This window comes from Bacillus rossius, assembly GCF_032445375.1.
Source record: "Bacillus rossius redtenbacheri isolate Brsri chromosome 4 unlocalized genomic scaffold, Brsri_v3 Brsri_v3_scf4_2, whole genome shotgun sequence".
NCBI lineage: Eukaryota > Metazoa > Arthropoda > Insecta > Phasmatodea > Bacillidae > Bacillus > Bacillus rossius.
The window spans coordinates 50,214,115-50,239,975 of record NW_026962011.1 but is presented as its reverse complement, the minus strand read 5'-3'; the positions used below and the strand labels follow the sequence as shown (position 1 = coordinate 50,239,975).

The window sequence follows — 25,861 nt, the reverse complement described above, 5'->3', positions numbered from 1 at the left end:
GATTTTAAATAATTTTTTGTGTGCTTATAGCTCATTTTACTGACTATATTGTACCAGAACTAACTGCAAATAAATATGGTATTATTTAATATGTGGATGTATTCAAAGTAAAGTGATGAACAAACTATCTGGGTACAATCATTAAGCACATCAAAAAAAAAAAAATAATTGTACCCTACTAGTCCATACATTAGTAGTTATGTTTTATTTATATTCTATGCATACAAATAACTGATTAAATACTATATGAAATAACATTCACTGCTTGACGAAAAATGTGTGCTGTTTACAGATAAAACATAATGTTTATGAATATACCACAATGGTATTCCTTTTTATGATACATAATATGTGCAGACATACAAATAAGTTAAAAGCTTGGATAAATTTAAGAACTATATGGGAGTGTGAACAAATAATACAGTAATACATCATTTATCATTTATAATTGTGATAGATTTAGAGCATGAGAGACTATTTACAAAACAAGCTCTTGACTAGAAACCATAGAAAATCAATGTACGTAGTAGGTAAATGCACATAAATGTAGCCATTATGCAAAAAAAAAACTCACACAAAGAAAACATTACTGTAGCAACAACATTTACAAATGTACAAACATACAAACAATGTATACTAGTTTAGTAATTGATACAGAATCTACATATATATATATTTTAAATAGTGCAACATGATTTTTTTTTTATTCTTCACTCCTTTGCTGAAGAGGAAAATATGCATAAAAACTTGGGACAAAGATATTAAATTCACAGAGAAAATGAGAAAACCTCAATAGTTCATATAAAAATGCATTTAAAAAAAATAATACCATCTACATTTTAAGACTACAGATCTAAATGACTTGATTTTGAAAAGTGATATTGGATGAGTTCTCCAATCAGGCAGTATTCAAACAAGTTATTGAAGGTTAGTGGCCATTCGTCTAGTGGAAATGAGACATCGAACTCCCTGCATGTTCAATCACTCCAGCAGCAAGTCCCTACCAACATATGAGGTAGCTGGCTCCTGTACTGTACTGTACTGTACTGTACTGTACTGTACTGTACTGTACACACACAACTGGTGCAATTAGTACTTCCTTCTCCACTCCCCAAACCCTTGGCTGCTTGTACCGACAATGCCAAGCGATTTCGGGATTTAGGTATTTGCGATATGTAAAGTGTGTGTGAATATTGAGAACGTTTTGGCATTATGAAAATTAATACACATTCACCTTTTGAGTAGGAAATAATTTGTTTGTGTTGCTGTGGAGACTGTGTCGAAATGTTGTGATCATTATGTAATGGCAGACAGCTTTTGTGAAAGAACTGAATCTTTTTCTTCAATAAAACCTGCCCAACTAAATTCGTACTTAACATAGAAATTTTAACAAATATATACCACGAATTTTTGACAAACATTTTTAGTATTGAATCAGTAATTTATTTTTAAGGTGTATTTGTGGGAACATTGTAACTTGGGTCATTTTTTAGCCGGCCCGATCTGAGTTGTAATAATTCCATACGTGTTCTTTTAGTTGAAAAGATTATCCCTGTATACGTGTGACAAGAGGGAGAAAAAAAAAAGGTTGGGATTTTGATATTTTCTGCCAGCTATATTTTTCCATTTGGGAGGGCATTTGTTGAAAGAAAGGAAGGAGAGACTGCTCAAGTTGCCGGGAATTTTCAACGGTTTACAAACCTTTACTTTTACACAGGGTGCGGATAGTCTCAATTAATTGGCTTAAAGTGAAATTAGAAAGGCATGTCCATGCTGGTCACCGGCAACATATTACAGCAGTTTACTCTAAGCCTATTGTATTTTCGTTGGGAAAGGTTTCACAATTATGTTTTCCGTGATACCGGGATTATATTTACGGTTGTCCAAGCCTGTTAATTCACTGAGAACTGACACAACACTAATTTTTACCTTCGTAGCAAAAATTTGTTTATCACAGTACATGCAAAAACAAGGTATTTATTAGATGTGGTTTTCTGACATTGTATTACATCACAAAATACGGCGCTGAGGTATGAAGCTCTAGCACAGAACGCCTCAGCATGTTTTATGGTGTTGATTTCCCTCACTTTTAAGTAAATTTTGATATGATCAGAACTAAATTGATTAACCCAAATATCTAACATTGTACATTTCCATACCAAGAACTATTTGGTGTATACCATAATCAAAACTCCTAGCATAAAGTCTTCAGTTCTTTCTTTATAGCAAGCAAATTACCTCTAGATTAGCATAAACAGTCAACATGCGTTGTCGTAACATCTGTTGCCCCTGATATGTTGCCTTGTAAAAGAGAATCTAACTGCAATTCTTTTAACCAATTTAATCCAAAGCTTGTGAAATGTTCAATGAATTCTATATCATCTATATATTATTTTAATTCCTTGTTAAAAAAAAATTTCAAAAGCTGTTATCTCTACATAATTCACCTGTTCATATCTCCTCACAAAAAAAACAAACAACCTTTCTCTCTTCATAAGCACCCAGATCTCTCACGACAGCGGGTCTATATTTTCTCCTGTGCAGCTTCGCACCTGCAAATTATCTTGTCTTCCTTGGGACACCTGCTAAAGGGCATACAAGTGTCATATCTATACTTTCTTCTGTATTGGTAACACAAAGTTACGTCACTAAAAAAAATCTCTCTTCTACCAAAAAATTATTTATAAACCGAAATTACCCGAATCATATCAATAAAAGACTAGAGTGATAATACTAAAATTTAATTCATGAGAATCTTTAAACTGAATACCACAATTTAAGTTTTGGATAAATTTATTTTTGTGTAAGGATGATTAAACACAATAGATTATACAAATGTTTAATGATCTTTATAATTTTTACCCCCAAGTTGATGTCTCAATATCAGTAGTGTTAAAGAGTAGGTCTTAAAATAGTTAATGAATGAATTTTTTTTTTTCAATATTTCGAACAAAGCAATTTTTTTCCTGTAAAAAATTGTGTGCTTGCATTCTCGTTGAGACACCACAATAGACTTATGTAAATACTATCTACTATTTTTAACTCTCTTACACACAGCACCATGCTTTCTGGACCTTAAATTTAAAAATAGTTATGTTCACATATTATTTATTGAATTAAAATAATTTTAAGCACAAGGAATTCTATGAAGATTTTTTATAAAGCAAATTCCTTAATTAAATAAAATATTTGGCTAGTATAACAATAATTTTAATATGTATTATATGATTTCGGATACACATAGAAAACTAATGATAAGCTCTAAAAAACATTCACTAGTATATAAATGCCATTTACTAATAGAGACTTCAGTATGATGATAAATTTAAAGTTAGTACTATAGTTATAAACTAAAGTTTCTGCATGCCAAATCTGGTCTTTCATTACTGCCACTCAAAATTATTCTATATCTAGCATCAAGTTGACTGTAAACTTTATGCCTTATATGTAGGGATGGTGATTTTTCGTTTTCGCGAAATAGATGCGAAAATATGCTAAATTATATTTTTTCCGCTATTAAATGCGAAATCTAGACTATTCCGAGATAAATGCGAAATCAAGGTAAAAAACGTAGATTCGTCTTCACTCTGCACAATTTATTTACTGATTGTATTTTGATTCAGTTCAGTATCAAAAGAATCATTTTATGGCGTATTCAGCACAAGTATCTTAGTTTCACGTCATTCGCAACACTATTGTTCGTAAATATTGAATGAAGAATGGCCATCCGTGCCACGCGATTGTAAACAAAGCAAAGAACAACTAGCTGGAAGAGTGTCCGTCATCTTGCAGAGTACAAGTTTTTGGGCCACCATATTGCGACATCTCTGCTTCACCGCGCTAACAATTGTAAGTCCCATTTTCTGGCTGTGTTTCACGTGAAAGCCGCGTTCTTGTGTAGTCCGTGGAAGGTGGTGTGTTTACAAATACGTGCATACTTGTGAATGTGTTGTATACTGTTATTTCTCGTGGTAAAAATGGGACGAAACGTAATTTCCATTTGCGATCGCCTAAATGAATACAAAAGTGAACAGTTCTATGAAAGTGAAACAAATATTTTAATGTGCAATTTATGTAATCGCCGTCTAGAGTGGAAAAAAAAAGATGTACTTGAAAAGCACATTAAATCTGAGGGACATCAGGCTGCAAAAAAAAAAAAGATTCACCGAGAAATTGGATGAAGAAAAAAGGTCGGTAAAACGGCAAGCAACGGTTTCTGGCATGATCGAAAACTAAAAGAAGGCGAAAATTGAACAAAAACGAAAGAAAAAAAAATTTGAAAAAACGAGTTTCAATAACATTATTTGTGCACTCTACATCAACTATGGCCATGAACACGGCTAAAAAATATTTATTGTAATTTTAAGTATTCAATTTATTGCACTCATAAGTGCTAAAAAGTTGTTTGGAAACCTGCCATGATAGGCTATCTTTGTAGTTGTGCTAGATGTTTATTTCTGTGGTTGTTAATAATTAATATGTGTATTATTTAATGCTTTTTAAAAATATACTTTTCTTCAGTAATGTAAAAAAAAAGAGAATTGGCTAAATCTTTTTTTTAAAAATGCTACAAAATGCTAAATTTCAAATTCAAAATGCTAAATGTTATTATTTTAAATGCTATAAATCACCATCTCTACTTATATGAAATATCTCTGACTCACCAATACCATCAATTTCTTGTACAATGAAAATCAGTCTTGGAACATAAGTTATTTGAAGCTTTGGTGAAATAATAATGAGCTGATATGTGACACATTGAAAAAACGCAACATATAGTTTATAAAACTAGCAAGCACACAGTAGTGAAAATATGTAGACAAATATTCTTCACAAACAATCAAACTAAGTTAAAAAAAAAATTCGGACTTCATACTGATGTGATTAGCAGAGACCTGGAAAAATTTGCGGATTCATCTCACGACATGGCAGAATCCAAACAACTGTACCAATTTTATATTGCTTATCTGATTGGCTCACGGTTAATCTGATGGTCTCGAGCCAATGAAAAAAACGTTCCACCCAAAAAAGTATCGGAATCGAAAGCGTCCCGCAGTTGACAGGTGTCACAGATGTCAGTAGCCAACGAGCAGGTGGAATTTGCCAGAGTGTGTAGGGGATTGTGTAGTCTGTCCCAGAGGTCATCGAAAGCGCAAATTTTTCCCAGTCTCCAGTGATCAGTATGCAATATCACACCAGTATCAGGTAACGCAAACCGACAAGGCGGAAGTAAACCCTTCAGCGAACAATGTTCTTCACAGCAATTAAAACAATCAAACTAAGTTAGAAAAAAAATTCAGACTTGATACTGACGTGATTATAAGCATTACTATACAATAACTAGGGACCGGAAAAATTCGCGGGTGCAATGACCCGCAGGACGAACTGCATAGTTCTACGTATACTCGGTCAAATGCCACCCACTCATTGGTTGCTGTCTTGTGAAGGCGTCCCAACGCAGCAGCCTGTGATTCGATAAAGCCTTAGGTCGGGTGTTTCTCATCGGCCCAGCGTCATCCAGGTGAGTTGTGAGCCAATAGCAGAGGCAGCACCGAGGTATAACTATTCGTATTTTGGCCTATCGCGAAATGAACCCGCGAAATTTTTCCGGTCTCTACCAATAACACACGGACAAGGCGGAAGTAAACCCTCCAGCGAGTGTATCGGGAGGTCGCGGGGCGGTCACACCTCCGCGTTGGAGCCGTCGTAGTCCTGGTAGAGCACGACGTGGTCCCGGGAGTCCCCCGCCGCCCGGGTGCCGTACGTGCGCTGCAGGATCGTCAGGCCCTCGGCGGGGCTCGTCACGCTCAGCACCGGCTCGGGGCGGGCGTGGTGCTCCGGGGACATCTGCATCACGGGGGGCACGAACTGGTGCGCCGGGCTGGAGTCCGCGGACGGCGTCGGCGCCGGGCCGCGCTGCTTCTGGACAGAGACCGCACGTTCGTTCACGTGCACAGACTGGCACGCGGTCACATGTATTACTGTGCTGGTTCGACCTGGAGCATACTGCATACACCTTCCTTCCATACCCACTAACAACAGTGGGTAAACAATTATTTCAACGCTACTAATAATAACATTAACAGGGAATCAATAATATTACATACTATTAACTAGAGACAAGATTTCAGAATTTTATATATATATTGCTCAATTTTGCTTTTAAAACAAGATTTTTGTGTTCTTGGTTTTACTTTTATTAAATGCTGTTTGCTTTGTACAATATCCAATGAACAAAATGTTAAAATGTTTGTTAATACTTTTTTTTTTGACAACAGAATAATGTAATTTGTTAGTGGTATGACACCTACATTTTACATGGAACAAAAAAATTAGGTGGCCAACATTTGTGTGTTTCAAGTTCACGACAAAAACCATAAATTAAAAATTAGAGATAACACCTTTAATTCTAAACTTGATAATTTTTCAGTCAATTCTAGTATCTAGTTAAGCGTGAGTATGTAATTGCAGAAATTTTTAAGATTAATTTAATGTTCCTGGTGTTTATGCGAATTAACGATTAGCATTATATTGAATTTCATGTTATCTTTAAAAGATTTGTGCATTGGGAGTGCATGACTTCATGTAAGTTTTTGGACATACGCCATTGCTAAGAACTTTTTCTGTTGAAGAAAAACTAATAAATAAAATAAATAAATAAAAATACCCAAAAAAGACAAAAAAACACACAAAATTAAGCAAACAATTGCTGTTGTCAACAAGGATATGAACACCACAAAATATTCCGAAACAGGAATATGGTCAACAAACAAAGAAAACAAAGAAAAATGTACTAAGAGAACGAAAAAAAACCACAAATGATGACAACACAAAAATATTGAACCCAAAATAATAATTCAGCACAACAGTTGAAACGAGACAAAAACACAACAAAACGAAAAGACAAACAAATACAATAGTTCCTTCATAAAAAAAAAAAACTTAAAACACCCCCCGAAAAAAATTCCTGGGTGCGCCTCTGCAGGACGCTGCACTGCGGTACAGGCTGGCCAAAGTGCGACGCGCGCACTCACGTACCTGATACGAAATAGGGCTGAACCCTTTGCACCAGTCGAGGAATATCTGCGCCATGAGGAAGCCAACGGTAATGCAGACGCCGACGAGGGAGTAGATGGATATGTCGTTCATGCCTCGCCGCAAGACGGACAGAGCCAGAAAGCTCAGCTGCAGCAGCACGATGGAGAAGATGACGGTGTTGATGGCGGAGGCGTGGGTGCGCGGGTTTATCTTTGACGGCCTGTACGCAAAGTACAGGTTGTATCTGTCCACCAAGTGCTTCATGCACATGTAGAGCAGCCCTGCGCACAGACACATTGCACTTCAGTACTTCATTATAACCTAACACTTATTAACACTGATAAAATCACTATAGCTACTGCTAACAGATCTACATGGGACAACCAAATGTTTCTACATTAACGAAAAACCTCTTAAACCATACTTCACAAAAAAAATTGTAGACTTCAAGAGCAGGCAAATTAATTTTAGCATTGTCCAATGTGCAATGAGTTAAAATGGCAGCGACTGAGAAAAAAAAAAAAATTTCAAAATTTAACGAGCAATTTAAAGAAAATGTTTAAATTGAGGGCAGCTTCAGTTTCACACAACTGTTATACAAATACAAGAAACAAGGCCCATACCAACCTTTCGCAAACAGCAAAAGGATGTTGCAAATTTACTGAAAATTTGATAAACATGAGCTATGTCTTTATTTCAGAGAGAGAGACAGACAGACAGACAGACAGAGAGAGAATGAGACAGACAGAGAATGAGACAGACAGACAGAGACAAACAGAGAGAGAAGGGGGGAAAGGAGTTGAATTACTAACTGATGACCTCTGCAACTCAGTGATCAGGACAATAAGACAAGATCATCGGACCACTTGGGCATCACTGTTATTAACAGACGAGCGAGGCAAAAAATACCAAAAAATCTGCTGATGCTCAGTTAGCGGGCACCCTCCATCTGTGCCGAAAAAAAGGCAGACTTCCTAGCTATCAACTGCCTTAACTATTCAATCTGCCGATTACAGGCACTGCAAAATCTTCTTGGCTCCTGCGTGGAACCCTACATAAATCAGGACCTCCCCACACACAGGTACTGTCTTCCCAGCTATGAATCCTCTAGTATTGATAATATTTCGAAACTTTACTATCCAACCAAGGAAGAACAAGGCTAAGAGGACAGTTCAGTGATAGTACCGCTCCTTGGAGAGTACTGGAAATATACAATAATAATAAAAAAAAGTGTTTTATGCAGATTTATCTCCAAACAAAATACCAGACTCTTAAATAATACTAAACTGATGACAAAACCTCTCAAAGACAATGGTGAAAGAAAAAGGTAGAAATCTGCACTGGGCTCTGACCAAGGCTATTAACAAGGCCGTGAATATGGCATGGCTGCTTATATAACACTAATATAAACATTCAAAATTAAATAGTAAATAACACCCACTTACAATGTTTTATCTATGTTTAACACAGTTACAATTCAGTTAGAAAAAAAAACCTCTGCTATTCTATTCTAGAGATCAAGAGAACACACAAATCTAATAGTTCCTTTACTGAATCAAACACAGGACATACATTAGGTTCCGAAGCACCACCAAGAAACTCACCGAATGGGGTGATAAGTGGACAGGACAGGCTGTAGGTGATGGTCAACGCGAAAATGAGAAGCATCCACGCGTAATGCACACCGAACGGGAACTCGTACAAAATGGCCTTCCTCACGCTTGCCGTTTCCGCTCGCGACCTGGAATCAAAACTCAGCACCGTCACCGAACCCTCCAAGAAGGTGCTACGAAAAAACACAACGGACAGAAATACTAGAATTCACTCGATTTTAAGACACACACCGTTCTTGTTACATTTGTACCTCTGAAAATGAGATGTACCTAACACTCAATGGCGTTTATATTTTTGTAGGATTCACCCTATTCAAAACTGCACCTTTTTTTTTTTGTGACTTAAACTTAAATGCATCTTAAAAAAAATTAAAATATTTTTTTTAGAGATAAAACAGGTTTGCAGAGTGGTAAGTCTTAGAATACAGTAAATACATACACTCTCTCTTGTTTATATTTTATAAGAAATAATATATATGTTTTTATTGCACACAGCAAGCCTAGTTAGCAATAATAGCTTCCACGAGTGTTCACAGCGAAGCAACTGAGCTCCGCAGGCTCACCTGGCCAGCAGCAGGCAGGCTGCGTACATGAAGAGCTCAGGGAAGCGGATGAGCTCCAGGCCGGTCCCGATGAAGCTCGACGTGATCACGTAGTTGACGAAGAAGGCGCCCTTGTCGGGCAGGAACAAGCACTCCCAGCGGTACGTCTCGTTGTGGCTCCTGAACGACCACTTGAGCAGCGCATCTGCACTGAGGGAGGGACAGTGCGGCTGTCACGACCAGGAGCCGGCTACCGGACGGCGACACACACGCGCTCCCAGGGAACAGCAGTACCCAACAAGAAACTACCAACATTAGAAAGTCTAACACTGATATAGTACACTAATGAGACCCCACCTCAATCGACGAACAAAATTTTTTTTTTATTCAAACATATAGTTTGAAAATACAACAGTTTTCCAAAAATGAAAATGAGATTATATACTATCACTTGAATGTGCTGTTTTTCAAAAATTTTTGATTGAAATTGACAAACAAAAATTACATACAGTCAAATTCTCTAATCTACTATTCATTTCAAGGTTACCGGTCAAATTAAACAATGTAAAAGAGTGTAAAAAGAGGTAATGCGTGGTGGCAACCAGTGGCGTAGCCAGGATTTGTGTATGAGGGGTGTTAAGAAGCATGGCTCCCCCGTATTAAAGCGGGTCCTCCCCCGGGAAAATGTGGATTTTAAGGTGTAAAATACAGGAAAGCACCAGTACAACGAACTTCAGTTAAACGAACACTTCACTTAACCGAACTCATTGTTTGGTCCCGCCAAAAACGTATATAATAACCTTGAATTTTATTTCATCTTAACGAATTTTACGACGGTCCGTTTCTTCGTGAAACAAAAATATTCACTTGAACGAACAACCTTGAGGCAAATTATGAAAAAAATTACCATCCAAAAACTTGTTCTTTATTTTTAATTTTCTTATTCAAACGTAACAGCGTGTACGTAAACAAAAACAATAACGGAACTAGTATGTGTGCGCACGTACTATCGAAATTAGTAGATTAATTCTCGTGTTTTGAAATAATATTGGAATGGTATTACGTCCGTTGTACGATACAACTAGTACATATTCTCGGATTTTTCGTTTTTTGGCTACTTACATCACGATAATTTTTGTACGGTACTTTGGCTAACCTGTGTTTTAATTTATTTTTTGAAAGTCATTTTTTTCATCATAGTCCATAGTGTTTTTGTCGTGTCTACAGGCGTGAAATTTTTTACGTTTTTCAATAGTGTTGTGTTCTTCAGTGCCGGTTGTAGAAATGAAGCGTGTGACAGAACAAAAGTGTATATGGGGGAGAAAAAAATAACGCAATTCATCAAAACTTTCGACCTAAGACCTAACTATTCAAAAGAATGACGATGCTTGTCGTCTTCAAATGTTTTGGAACACCGCGCGTTTTGTAATGTATGCACGTGTGACTTTTCGATTGCACACGTTGGAAGGGATGATTGTAGAGGGCACATTGAATTAAAAAAACATGCGGAACATTTTATAGTCATGACGAGCAATAAATCCATATCGCAGTTTTTTCGCTACATCTGAAGAAACGAAAGTAACTAACGCAGAGTAATTGTTTACAAGTTCTGTTGTTTGTTTGTAAGACAGTTCTTATCCAACCAGGATAAAAGAAGCAAATAAAAAGACAATTGTTCAAAATTATAACTTTGCATACTTTGAATTGAAGGTTGAAAATTTCCTGTAAAATTATTGACATTTCTTACATATTCAGATGATTGTATTCTTCAAATCGTTTTTTTTCTTTGATTCATTAATTTTCATTGTATTCATATGCATAGGCCTACATTTTTCATTTTTTTTTTTTTGCATATTATTGTCCTTATTTTATCTTGTGTGTGTCATAATTCCTCAGGAAAAATTTATCGTGCATGATTTACATGTACTTTTTCCATATAATTGTCATTACTGATGGGTGTGATTTGAGGTTGGCAGCTCTGCCTACAATGTGTCTCCGGACCATAGACAAAGCATCAGCAGAGAGTATGTGAACAGGTTCTTCAAGCGGCCATAGACTAATGACTGAGATACTGAACCTTAGTACACTTAAGGTGTTTCATGTGTTTATCGGTATACATATTTATAACAATGCTTATGTTTCAGTATAAAGAACTTCAGTATAACAAACTCAACTATTTTTTGGTCCCTTCATGTTCTTTATAGTGAAGCTTTCCTGTAGTGCTGTTTTAGCAGTTTTCGGTTCTTAAATTTAAATATTGTAATGGTAAACATATTATTAATTTTAATATGAAATTTGTTTGAGTGATGAATAAGAAATTAATTAAAGATTTGGTGCTAAGGGGGGAGGGGGGGGGGGAGTTAGAACCCCTAAAACCCCCCCTGGCTACGCCCCTGGTGGCGACTCTCGGAAGCGCCGGCGGTCCGCGAACCTGGCGAGGCCGAGGGAGGGCAGCACCAGCACCATGAACAGCAAGAGCACCAAGGTCTTCCGCATGATGGACAGGTTCTGGTCGGAGCGGGTCCAGTGCGACAGCCACTGGTCCGAGTACGACACCAGCACGGGCATCAGGGCCGAGACGGTCCACAGCAGCAAGGTGGGCAGGAACTCCGACACCACGGGGCTCTGCGGCAGCCAGGTCGTGACTTTCAACATCCCCCCCCCCCCCTCGATGAGGGAGGGACATGTACATGCACCGAGTTTTATTGCACGACCGCAGCTCATTTTATACAAAAAAACCAGGTTTATGTGAGAAAGGCATTTTTGTCGAGGTAAATTTATTCATAAAGAACAAAATGTAGTCATGGAAAGTACGTTCATCTAAAAAGTAAGAGTATACAAAAGCACGCCAAACAATTTACTTTAAGTCATGTAACAGAAACATTTTTCGATCAACTTTAAAATAGAAAAACTAAAATCCTGACCCAAACCAAACGTAAGTCGTAAATAACGCACGAAAGAAAGCAGGCTATCGAATTAAGTTTACCCGGCACTAGACATGAGCACGCGCCTTGCATGCAATCTGCGAGCTATTAATATCAATATTCGACTAAATGTGCATACTCTATATGGGTATCAATGTAACCAAACATGAATAATGCCAACTAACGCTGGCTACATTTTTGTAAGCAGTAAACGGTACTCAACAACAAAGATGAACAGATAAAAGTTAGGTTTGAAAACATGTTTAAAAGAAAATTTACATATGGAACATCTTTGTATTCCTCTTAATTAAACAAGTAAGCTTTAATATCAAAATTAATAATAGATATCAACTTTAAAATACTTAGTTTTATACGAGAAAATAATTTTATGGGCACCATCTTATATGAAAAAAAATAACTCTTATCTTATTAAGAAAATAGCAGGACAAAACATTTGACCAAATTGGACAGTAAATAATTTTGTGCAGATACATCTTAAACGAGTTTTACTGTAATTGTAATAACTTTATTTCCCCATTATAACTACCAAACTGCCTGATAGCAACTTGAAAACCGATTGCTGTTGCACAGTGCTTTACCCTGTCATGTTTACTTCCTACAAAAAGTACTTGGAATCTACAGCAGGGCAAAAAACATCATGCAAAGTTAATGCGATAAAACATGGTATACTACTAGACCATCTATCATGCATGAAATTTCTTATGTCTATTGTCCTGGTCAACCCAATTACTGACTTATTCAAAAAGTATTATCTTATGTTTCTGAGCGAGCATCACCAACTTGGCAAACTTCAAGTTTGTCTTAACACTTGTCAATAATAACTCTACAAATAACAATGAAGGACATACATAATACAATACATTTACATTATTAGTGAAGTTAAAATAATAAAAGGAAAAACAGTTACATACTAAGAAGCTTACTTAAATACAGTTCCATAATTTAATACCACAATGATTACTTTAAACTAAAAATAATTACAAAATAAACTTTGGAATGTAACAATTTTTTCTTTGGTAAATATAATGTAATGAATTCCCAATAAATAAATTATATATGTGTATTCTAATATAATTAGATACTCATTACAATTTTCTCGAGGCGGTTGCCAACCACGTGCGTGTTGAGGAAGTTGACGACGATGGCAGGCGTGGTCAAGAAGAACAGAAATAGGAACAGGAAGAGGTTCACCATCACAGCCTTGACGTACCAGTACTTGGAGGGCACCGACAGGTTCTCCCTGGACAACCAGCGAACACACGCTGTTGCACACACGCTGTTGTACACACACAACACACATGCAAACAGACGCTCGTGTCAGAATCAGTGATGGGTCGAAAATACATTTCTCTGGATTCAATTCTCAAATGGTACCCTGAATCCCTTCCTAAAATCCGAAGCTAAAATATATTTTACAAACTTTACTAATAGTGTCGGATTCCGGATGAAATTAGCATAGTTTACCTGACTGACGTTAACAAAGAAAATGTGTGGATAAAAAGGGGTTGAAATATGTAAATATGAGCTCATTTAAGCACTAATTTTGGAATACAGCAGTTTAAAATAAAGATTCACGATTTTCATGAAATATATTGCACTAGATTTCACTTATTTTGCATTTCGTGAAAACTTTCTGGATCAATATGGAAAATAATTGCGAATAGGAACCGAAATGAAAGGTTGGCTGGTTAGGTTAAGTTAGGTTAGCTACATAATTAAATAACACTAATTTTATTTTATAATATAAATATTTTAACAAACATTTTAGCTGACTTAACCTACGCAACCTTTCACTTTAATATCATTTGTCTAATTTTCCATAAGCCACTCCACTTCATATTTACTTTAACTCTCCCATGTTGTGAAAAAAATATTTTTGGGGGGAGTCTTATTCTCAGTGTTACTATTCAAATTCAATATTTGTAATTGAGAATAATTTGGTATTCGTATTTGACTAACTAAAATCCTGATAATTGTACATGCCTAGAAAATATGTAATTTTAAGTAAGAAATCATTTAGGTTAAAGCATTTTTGCGATAAGGTTCATGGTATCATCAAAAAAAGGAAACTGCATTGTTGAAGAAAACTTCAAAACTTTATATTTTTTAATATAAAAATTATAATTTATTTTGGATCTCTATAAGGGGCTCCGGATCACAGTGGACTGTAGATCAGTAATTTTTCATATTTAATTTTACTGTATTAATTAACACATATTCTGAAGTCCTGCAAATGATTCTTTTCATTTTTTTGTCCAAATGTTCTCTGCCATTCAAACATTTTGAGAGCACTGTATCTGGTAACAAAAACCAAAAAGCTAATATAGGCTTAGACAACACTGCACAGGTTACATTGTTATTGTAAATGTCTAAATTTTTGTACTTTTCCATCCTTGAATCTTTCCCCTTGAATAGCGTCAATCCCGAACTCCAAATGAACCCCCGTGACGAACAGCTGTTATGAGCTTCGGAACGTGATCACCGCTCACCAGTAAATGTCTTTGGGGGACGGTGCGAAAGAGACGACCCATCTGTGGGGCTGCAGGTTGCTGCTGACGCTGGAGTTGGGGGGGTTGTTGGCGCACTTGAAGGTCGACTGGTGATCGGAGTACACCCTGCGGGCCGCCTCCACCGACGCCAGGGTCACGAACGCAATCCCCAGGGGCTTCTTGAAGGCGTCGAGCCGCCCGGACTCCACCGCGCTGGCCAGCCGAGCCTCCTCTTCCGCATAGTACTCCAGACCATCCACCTGCACAGTTGTGTGGGTTCAGAATACTTGTTACAAGTTACAACTAGCAATATGAAACACTGCTCATGACTAGAGACCCGAGAATTTCGCAGATTCATTTCGTGTTATGCTAAAATTCAAATAATTATACCTTAGTGCTGCTTCTGCCATTGGTCCACTGTTAATCTGGAGGACTGAGGGCCGATTAGAGACCCCTCACTCATAGAAGTGTCGAATCACAGGCCACCCAGTCAAGACGACTCACAAGTCAGCAGCCAACGAACAGTTGGAATTTGCCCGAGTGTGTAGAGGATATTGGAGTCCATCCTGGAGGTCACTGAATCCACGAAATTCACGGTTCTCTACTCATGGACCTTAATTCTCCAACATTTACACTTTTTTTGAAGTAGATTTTTAATTTGAAAAGTAAATAGCGAAAAGAAAATAATTCTATTTAGAAAATAATTCTATCTTGTTAGTGAAAAATATACAATGAAGAAGATTCCATTGGTATTATACAGAAATGTACTTTCAACCACATTATTTTTAATTGAATTAAAATGTATAAAACACTTTGGCCACAAGCTGTAAATTAAAAATTTCAATTCATAAATTAATAGTTAAAATTAATGCATAGTTGTAGCACCTGATAGTGGAAATATCGTAAAAATTTGAGAAATAGTGTGCATTTAATGTTCATTCAATGATATACCTCACTTTCGGTGAGAAAACACAAGGTCGATATTGATGTCAATCAATTATTCTCAACATGATAATACTTTCTCAGTAATATACATTTATGTTATGTTTGCCACTTCACGAAAGTAAAACAAAAGTAATCACTCTCAGGCTTAATTATTAATTATGAATGTACATTTATCCAAGTGCCGTGATTTAACTAGGGAGATGATAGTAAACAGAAACTTGGTAGTCCACTGCAGTAAGGATTTTTAACATAATTTTTTATTATACCTGCCATCTTAATTCACCAAAGTAGAGATAAAAATTATTCTTATGTGTTCATGAGTCAGTTTTCTTCTCAAAATGTTGAATCGTGGGGAAAACTCAAGTAGGCTGAGAGATCCCACATGCCCACTGCAACATCCACCAAGTTCTCCAGTTTGATGATGATGATGGATGATTGATGATGACTGATGATGATTGATGATGGATGATTGAAGATTATGGATGATTGAAGATGATGGATGATTGATGGATGGATTGATTGATGGATGGATTGATTGATGGATGGATTGATGGATTATTGATTGATTATTGATTGATTTATTTGATGATGATGATGATGATAAAAACAGGTTTGACCCCGAAGTGATTCAATCCCAGATAGCCTTGGTGGGAGGCAGTGTGATCTGCCCGACCTCTGAACCACTGTAACACGTCGGGAGTAAAACCCGGACTGCTGTGGTCCGACTATGAACGCAGGTCCCAGGGCAGTGAAGGCCGCACGCACCGCTGGGCAGCCACACAGGTCGCAGCCGCCGCACACGTTGCCACACACGTGGGGACGCACGGTCAGCCTGGTGCCGGTGCGCTTCAGGAAGTTCTCGCAGTACACCTTGGCTTCGTGCATCTGCTCCCTGCAAGCACGCCACCCTCGCAGCTCTAACACAGAGTACGTGTAACTCTGTAACTCAGGACACGTGATAGAAGTGAAACTTATTCGGCAATTAAAACCTCGGCTCGTAAGTGCTCTCTTCATATTTCTTTGGTGTCAGAAATGTTTTCACAAAAACATTGCAATAACATTCAGCCTTGAAATTCTGATTGAAATTTTACTCTCTACATGCCCAAAGAAGTTTCACTTAAAAAAATAACACAATAACCATACTAGGTAAGCATTTCAGTTCAGTAATCATCTCCTCACAATATAATGCCCATAAAAATATTAAATACATATGAACACCAACTCATACTTTTGAACTTTTGAAAGAGTAATAATGGTAAATAATCCAAGACCCATTTCAATAATAATAAAAAAAGGCATAATACGAAAGCATTGTATCCTAAATGGTTCCAACGTTGCACAGTTGGATTTTTACCTCAATGTAACAAGACAAGCACCAAAAAAACTAATATTACCTACTATACGTTTATGGCAACCAGTAAAAAGTGCTTCACAGAAATACTTATCTAAGCATGGAATAAAGATAGGTAACTAGGTAGTAACAATAAATATACTGTAACTCACCTCTTCTTGTCCAAGCGACTAACTCTTGTTATGTCGTAGGCCAGCTGAATGTTCTGAACTTCAATTTCAGGGTATGCATCTCTGAAAACACAAAGATATCACTAATTTCGAACATTTGAAAAATATAAGTAATCCACTACTACTTCAGTCCACATACTATATGGAAGGATGCAAGGACAGTATTTTTTTTTTACTAACACCTTAAAAGCCACAACATTTACTGATACATAAATGTTCAAAGTTTTAAGTATTGATGAAACTGGTAAAAAAAACCATCCCCCCTTCACACACACACACCCACTTACCCCCCCCCCCCACACACAAAACTTAAAGATGCTGTACAAATAAAGTAAAAATGCTAAACCTGGACCTCCCCCGGGAAAATTTATATTTCAAGTTGGAAAATGGTGCTATTAACCAGTTTTATTATCTAAAAATTGATTACACAGCACTTTGTTTGCCCCCGTTTGCCCCCACTTCAGGGTTTCTGAGGGGGGGGGGGGGGGGGCAAAATACCCTTGCGCCCCCCCCCCCCTCCCTGTTTTTGCGCCCCTGCATGTAAGCATGAATATTCTTTTGATTCAAATGTTTACCTTATTTTCTGAATGACTTACTTTTGATAATGTTTTTTTTTCCCCTATGTAATTTGTAAACACTTCAATGACAACACGACAGCGTACCGGAAGTGGCGGCTGATGTCGGAGGTGTCGCAGTGGCGGCGGGGGATGTGGCAGACCATGAGCGTGCGGGAGACCTCCGAGGCCTGCTCCTCCAGCTGCAGCCGGGCGGAGAAGCGGCGCATCACGGCGATGCCCAGCGGCAGGTAGAGGATGGCCAGCGTCACGTGGAGCCACAGCAGGGGCGAGCTGCGACCAACCAGCACTCACTCCCCGCCGTCTCGGCTCTTTCCGATCCCCGCCAACGCTTTCGTAACATATCAATATATTCAGTTTTAGTCCTAGGAGATTGGTTCGAGCATGAATCTAGCGCTGAAGGATCAGGAATAATATATGTGAAAAAAAAAAAAAGATCATTTTACAGGAATATATATATATCATCAAAAATGAAATTTCTGTGTTTTTCTGTTTTTGAACATTTAGTCAAAATTTGTTTCTTAACACTAGGAATTTATTTAGGTCCTAAATTAAATACTCAATAACTTCACAAATATGAATGACTTGGAAAAAATGTTTAAAAAAAACCAATGGATTAATTAAAAAATAAAAAAAAATAAAACAATAAAAATTAAAAAAATTATTAAGGAATCAATCCATTTGTCCATTATTTATAAAAATGTGTTATTTAAACCAGATCATTGGTTCTTATCTTTGCTTCCATACAAAGTTAGAACTGTTCAGGGAAACTGCATCATTTGCAAAATGCTTGGGAGCTAGTTCTAGGTAATTGGTATAACGGTATCAGTCAAGTTCAGTCAAGTCTATGTTCTGTTTAGAATTTTAAAGAGTTATATTCTTAAATTCTTACATTTATAAAAAAAATTAAAAATAGCCCCAAAAAACTTTTTAAATGTAAATAAGCCCAGCCCTATACTATTAACATACATTATAACTTTTCTTTCAACATCTTATACATTAATTATTTATGTTCTTAAAAAAAAATTCTAAATCCAATATTTAAAGAATTTATGCATCACTTTACGTTATCTTATCTTGCACAAACACAAGAATTAAAAAAAAGAAAAAAAAAAAGAGAAGTAACTTTTATACCTATATACATTATGGTATGCACTATCATTAGAGTCCCGGAAATTTCGCGGATTCCTCTGGCCTCAGGATAGAATTCAAAGTTTTAGGTGTGCTCGACCCATGTTTACTTTTCCATTGGTTGATTTCTTAGCGAGAACATTTTTATCCTTGTTATTTGGCACTACCTGATTCGCTTACTTCTCTCCTAGCTGGACATTGTTGGCTCACGGTCGTAGAGGGGCGTGTCCAGATAACTGCGGTCCAATCATGAACACAGTGCGACAGTGTGGAGGTTTGCATTATAGCTAGCGACTAAATGAATCCGCGAAATTTCCGTGGCTCTAACTACGACATTTGTGGTAGTACGTAATATAGAACAACTAGACGGCAACTAGGAACGCAGCTGAACGCAGGGCCTCACTTGGGGTCCAGGTTGCTGAGGGTGGTGTGCCCGAAGGTGGTCTCGTTGCCCTGGAGGAGTCCCTGGAAGTTGACGGGCAGGACGATGCCCACGGACACGACCGTGATGACGCTCATGAGGAACAGGATGTGCCGCTGGAACGACAGGTACTGCACCGCGTCCGGGCCGCACTTGTGGAGGATGTTCTCGTCCCTGCCAACAACGTTAAATAATCCAGAAAAATTCCTAATTCCGCATAACAGTTGTCCAAAACGTGCCGGAATAAATGCCCGTGTAACCAATATGTAACCCGTGCAGCCATACACTACATCCCTAGCTAGCATGTCAAATTCACACACATTTTCTTATTTCAAATACCATAGCAAACATTTGGGTAAATAGTTTACAGTTCAGTTCACAGACCCTGTAATGAAAGAAAGTAGTGTGGTTAAGTAGACGCAAATAAAGATGGTTCTTTTTTTGAATTTTGGGTTTAACAGTACCAGTATTCTTTAAGTGGCACACAATCAGTGGCAGATAAAAAATTTTTTATATTTTGGCAGGGTATTAGAAAAATAAATAAATAAATTTATAGTTTGCGCATTCAAAAAACTTATGTCAACAATCATTCTCAACATGCATCTTCCATCTCCCAGGGATATAACTCCCTCCTTTCCCGTAAAAATTTGGACAGGATAAAAAAAAAATCAGTGTTCAAAGTAACTAAACAGAACACTTTTCTTCATGTAAACGAATGTATTTATTAAACCTGGAAGCAACTTCACTCACCTGAGACTGCATGAGAATAAGGAGCAGAATCCCTTGTCTGTGTGGAGACTGGAGTCGACCGAGGTAATAGAGTCCACTTCCGTCACGGAGTTTGTGTCCTCCATTGCGCCATAAAACAGTTGTGTCCACCTGAAAAACAGCAGCAATGCAAATCTTTCAAACAACTAACTTTCACATAATTTTTTTTGGGCCTCGTAACCATCTGACAGAATAATTATAGTGGGTGCAAAAAAAAATCTAAAATAAGTAAATCACTAAATTTCTGAATAACCTGGCTGTAACTTTTGTTTGATAATGATGCATAGTGGTCAGGTAGGGACAATATCAACAGATGAGTCCCACTCAGTTAAATGGAACCAAGGAGACAAAGAGCAATTGAATTTTTCTTCAAAATTGGTTTCCTTGGGTGTAACCTACACTACTTCAAAAATTCTTGAATAGAAGATCCAACATAATAATTGGATGATTGAAACAAATATCTACAGAAAATACTTAAAAAATAAAATAAATAAAACAAAAAAACAAGACCTAATGGAGGCTGAATCAGGGTGTTTCAATTTTATGTTCTTGGCAAGAAGTTTTGTGTTCTTTAGTTTATAACTATGAGTTTTCTTTAGTTTATAACTGTGAGTTATCTTTAGTTTATAAATTAGACGTTTCTTAAATTTTTTTAGTTAAATGAAGAAAATTAATAACTTACAGCAAAGTTAGAAAAGCACTTTCACAGTCCAACAGAATTCGTTAAAAGGACAACAACCAAACAGTTGGAAATAAAGAGTAGTGTGAAAGAATAGAGACAGCACTACATATTCAAGCTACATAAGCAGTATGCACATACGTACTTTAAACTCACCCTACAGTGATTTCAAAAAATTTTAATAATTTAATTGGGAACCAGATTAAATAATTTTTACACTGCAGAATAATGACTAAAAGTTGTGATTTAGTGATCTCTGAAACATTTTTTTAATGACAGACTGATTGTTTTCACTACTTTAAAGGATCAGCTGTGGGCTCGCTAATTCTTACTAATTGCCTTTCAGAATGCATTACAGTGAGATTACCAACATAAATGTATGTGTTCCACAAATTTGAAACGACCAAAAGTTAATGTGCTCCCTAAGCTGACATAAGACCAGCAGATGAGATTTTAAAATACCAAACTCAGCACTATAGCCGACTGTTTATATGTGATTAATAGAGACCTGCAAAATTCGCGGATTAATTCGGTGATAGGCTAGAATTCCAACACATATACCTTTTAGATAATTTTGCTATTGGCTTACTGTTCATCTTGGCGAATCTCAACCAATTATAAACCCTCAACCAAAGAAGATTTGAATCACAGACAAACCAGCTGAGACGACTTACAATGAACAACAACCAATGAACTTGCGTTATTTGCCCAGTGTACAGGAGAATGTGCAGTCTATCCTGAAGGCCATCGAAACCGCAAATTTTGCAGGTCTTTAATGATTCAGAATGAATTCTTTTCTATTTTTTTTTTTTAAATAGTATACAATAAATAAGCCTGCAAAATACCAAAAAGTTAAATATGTGTTTTAGTGCACTGGTTGGATTTTAAAAAATGAGCAATTTACCACAAAAATAAAACAATTATGGTGTTCCGTGACAACTGGAACGAAAACTTCCAACAAAAATTATTCGATAAAACTGAAGCAGCGCCTAGCACCGACATGTGCTTAGGCGGCCATCTTGAGTAGACTGTCTTTTGTTTTCTTCGGTGTCTGGAGCACAGCTTGCTATGAGTAATTCTTCCGCAACGCAGCACACACAAGCAAGAAAAATAGCCCAAACATACTTAGATATGTCCAAGCTCAAACAACAACAAATGTCAAGATATACACAATATAAAGTTACCGAACATGTGGTCTGCATGATACAAATCGCAATAAAATGGCAAACCACCAATATTTTATATACAAAAAAAATCGTAACTTAACCAGATTAACAGTAGGTAAACAAACAGATTTCAGAATGGAATGCATATATTGTATATTTTCCCACACACACACACACACACACACACACACCAAATTATTACATTCACACAATTTACAACTTTTCAGCAAATGCAACTGCAGTATGTACTTATAAGAAACATACCTCTCCTCATTCTTTTGTACCAGAGCAATCCTCCCATAGTTCCAGGCCTTCTTCCGGAGGATTGCAAACAAAATGATGAGAATCTGAGGAAAAACACATCTTATTACTTACCATAAATAATTTTATGAATACCAATAAACAGCGCTACAACACATAATAGCACGCAATCATGATATGTTCTGGATCAATTTTAATTCAACCAGTAAAAACAGTAATTAAAAAAAGAACTAACACGTATAATCTGTGTATTAGGGCCGGTTATTTTTCATACCACTAAGTATTTTAATTCATGTAAAACTTAACAGTATATCTCTGGAAAAGAAAATGAATACAAAAAGTCCCAAACTAACATTGATATCATACCAGTTGGTAACTTATATGCTTTTCGGAGCCTTGAAGCTGTAAGTGAAAAAATGAATATTTTTAACAGATTGCACATTACATGGTTGAGCTCAGAACAGCTTCAGAAAAGTGAGTCACAAAAATCATTAAGTTACTCTGCATAACTAAATTTTCAATTATGTATTAATAAAAAAATTTGTGTTTGAAACTCTTGTGTCTGGCAAGTTGGAAACAGCACTTGGTTAACATGAACCACGTTCCAGCAGGAATGTATGGATGAATGAATGAATGAATGAATATTATGGCTTATCTCTTTGACAACAAGGTCACTAGAGGGTGATGAGTAGAGACCTGCAAAATTCGCGGTTTCGATGGCCTTCAGGATAGACTGCACATACCCCTGTACACTCGGGCAAATAACGCAAGTTCATTGGCTGCCGACTTGTAAGTCGTCTCAGCTGGTTTGTCTGTGATTCAATCCTTCTTTGGTTGAGGGTTTATAATTATAACTGGTTGAGATTCGTCCAGATGAACAGTAAGCCAATAACAAAATTATCTAAGAGGTATATGTGTTTGAATTCTAGCCAATCACCGAATGAATCCGCGAATTTTGCAGGTCTCTAGTGATGAGATACGACTGAAGCACTGACTGACTCCGAGATAACACTAACTGCGCTGCCCACTTGCGAAGAATCCGGGGATCAACGTCGCCGGGCAAAGAGCCCGAACCACCGAACCACCCCAGTGGGAGCCGAGTCATCTGACCACTGACCACAGTTGGGTGGACACAAAGGGCGCAAGGGAGTCAGTGCGTACCAGCCACCCCAGGAAGTTGACCAGCAAGTTCTCCGGGATTCCCTCGTACACGGATGTGAGGAGTATCTTGTGGGTGGTGTTGCTGAGGTAGTTGCACTGGCCCGTGTCGGCGTCTGTCGCCCCCGCATACAGCTCATCCCCGGGATCCACTAGGGACCACATGCTCCTGCGACGAGCCTTCGGCGGACGCTAGCTGCAAGATGAGACGCACTCCCACACGGTGCTACAGCAATACTCGGGAAGAGGAGATACCAATGAGGTACAAAGTATATGTATAGAACAAGAACTAAAGATATAAAAGAAGCAAGACATAAAATAAAGCGCACACACAAATGAACACTCAAAGTTGGACTCAATATCATCCATCACATGAAGCCCATCAGATGCACCGGAAAATTCCATCCATCCGTCTGTCAAATTATTTCGAAGCTTTAACTTCCAACAAACCGACGGATGAAATACCCTCAAAAATGAAGATACTTATTGCCAGCCACCTTTATTGTCTTATACGGTTTCAAAGTATATTTATTTGCTTAGCTGCTTCCATCAAATGTTATTAACATACTTTTGAACATATTTTTAACAACTGAAATTATTTTAATAAATATCAGAGCGAAAAAAAATTAATTTAATTATTTATTAAGAACTTAACTTTCATGATCGTCAATATAATATCTATTCAAAATAAATTTTCAACCAGTACTTAAGATTTTTGGTCTATCGGCACTATTAAAATGAAAAAGTATTGGACGGACGTGCGGATGATTGACTCGCTCGGCTTAATAATGGACGGATGGTTGACGGACGGACGCGACGGATCATTTAGAGTCCAGCTTTAGGCTTGATAAGGTATTGACGGACGCGTGGAATTTACCGGACAATCCGATTGGTCGCAGGTCACGTGATTGACGGACGGATGATTGAGAGTCCAGCTTTAGTCAAATCAGACGACGTCTAGAAACAAAAAATTTGAACCTAACTAAAAGTACCAAATGAAAGAACGTACGTCTTTAGGGCCTTCTATCTTCCTAGTAGACAGCCCCGTTAAAATTATAACACCAACCAACATACTTATACGAAAAAAAATGTTTCAAACAAGCATGAAATTTACAAATTGAAATTAAAATCGCATAGGTCCATATGGTACACCAACACAAAGTTATAATTTAAATACTTAATAAACTTTTATACGACCCAGAATGAATTTTAATTCAACTCCAGTATTATTTCTCAGCTTTGTAATTAAGTACAAACCTAAATTTTTATCTTATTCACACTTACAAAAACACACAAACACCTCCTTGACAATACACCTCCTTGACAATACACCTCCTTGACACTTTACGGTTTACGACATTCGTTTGCTGCAATAATAAAAAGTTATTGGCCTTTCAAAAATATTCAGAAAGCCATAAACATTTTGACGCCGTCCCCGCTACCTCTGAGTATTTAGACGTGATTTTGTTCAGTTCGTGATCTCAGGGAAGGTTCGGCCTTGTGGCTAGAGGTAGGAGTCAACGCAGTAGGGCCCCCCGAGCTGTTGAGGCCACCCGGGACGCCTGAATAATAACACAAAACTTCTTCAGATAGTTCGTGAATTTAATACAGCACAGCCCAATACATGGTGCTGCCCGTTCTGGCCGTAACGGTTTGCCCGACGCGACTAGTCACACGCGCAGCTCACTTCCTCAGTGGCGGCTCACGATTCTTATGCGCGTGAGGGGCAGACTCGTTTACGTGATGCGAAAGTTACAAAAGACACTCTGACATGGCACACGATATTTTGAAGCACAATACACTACACTAATACCTAGCTCTGGATTAAGTTTGGTGGCGCACTGCCGTACGACGGTGATACATAAGCCCTGACATGACGAATTACACTTAGGCGAACAACTATTCCACTAATACATTACACTTGATAAACTGGGCTAGCAGCACGTAGGCCCGTGTCTCCGGCGACTCTACGTGGTGTCTAGGTGTGTCCCAGGGATTGAATCGTTATTAAGTCTGATAGCACGTGTCGCCTGCTGGCTGCCCCGTGCGGGCCAAAACTAAATAGCCGGTAGGCTAGGTTGGGCGTGAAGCGCCGACGTGAAACCACATAATCTCCCCACAGTACTTACGTATGACGTGGAACACTCATCTTGAGCACTGATTGAATTAAGTTAAGTACCTCATGGTAAATTTAGGCCGACCGCGGAACTGTACAAAAGGTTGAAAAGAAATTACACTATGGAAAACTACATGTCGGTGAATGCAAAGGTTGAAGGTTCCGCGTTGCGCGCAGGCTGCCGGCCTGGTTGAGCTCTCGAAGGACACTAGCGGTGTCGCCGCGCGCGACCCCCCTCCCCCGCCAGCCCTCCCGCGGAAACGTGTGAATTTCGCGGGAAACTGAACCGGCCAGGTTCGGGACAAATCGCACATTGAAACATGATTTTGCAAAGACTTAATTATTAATTAATAAAAAATAATGTTTAATAAAATCCTGTGGAAAAACATAATTATAACAATTTGTTGTAGTGCGGCGGAAGGATATGCCACACCCGGCCGGATCCTTGCGCCGGTGTAGCACTCGTTGTATGGCGTTCGCCTCGTCGCACGAA

General features: G+C 37.7%; 1 protein-coding gene across 14 annotated transcripts; it reads right to left on the bottom strand.

Moving 5' to 3' along the window:
• Positions 1-186: 186 nt before the first annotated feature.
• On the bottom strand, positions 187-25,485 carry LOC134542444 (calcium permeable stress-gated cation channel 1). Of its 14 annotated transcripts, none has more exons than XM_063386696.1 (16): positions 25,382-25,485; positions 23,256-23,448; positions 22,098-22,180; positions 19,971-20,099; positions 19,203-19,394; positions 17,756-17,941; positions 17,076-17,156; positions 16,338-16,464; positions 14,628-14,887; positions 13,228-13,378; positions 11,625-11,818; positions 9,215-9,403; positions 8,643-8,779; positions 7,039-7,319; positions 5,689-5,922; positions 187-2,585 (listed from the first exon to the last, which is right to left on the bottom strand). In XM_063386696.1, the coding sequence occupies exons 2-16, from the start codon at positions 23,415-23,417 to the stop codon at positions 2,511-2,513; spliced, it is 2,481 nt and encodes an 826-aa protein (XP_063242766.1). In that variant the 5' UTR covers positions 23,418-23,448; positions 25,382-25,485; the 3' UTR covers positions 187-2,510. The 14 variants fall into 14 exon arrangements, with proteins under 14 accessions (XP_063242766.1, XP_063242762.1, XP_063242767.1 ...); XM_063386692.1 differs by lacking the exon at positions 25,382-25,485 and adding an exon at positions 24,537-24,617; XM_063386697.1 differs by lacking the exon at positions 25,382-25,485 and adding an exon at positions 24,537-24,617 and having other exon boundaries at positions 187-2,582.
• Between the last annotated feature and the right edge of the window lie 376 nt (positions 25,486-25,861).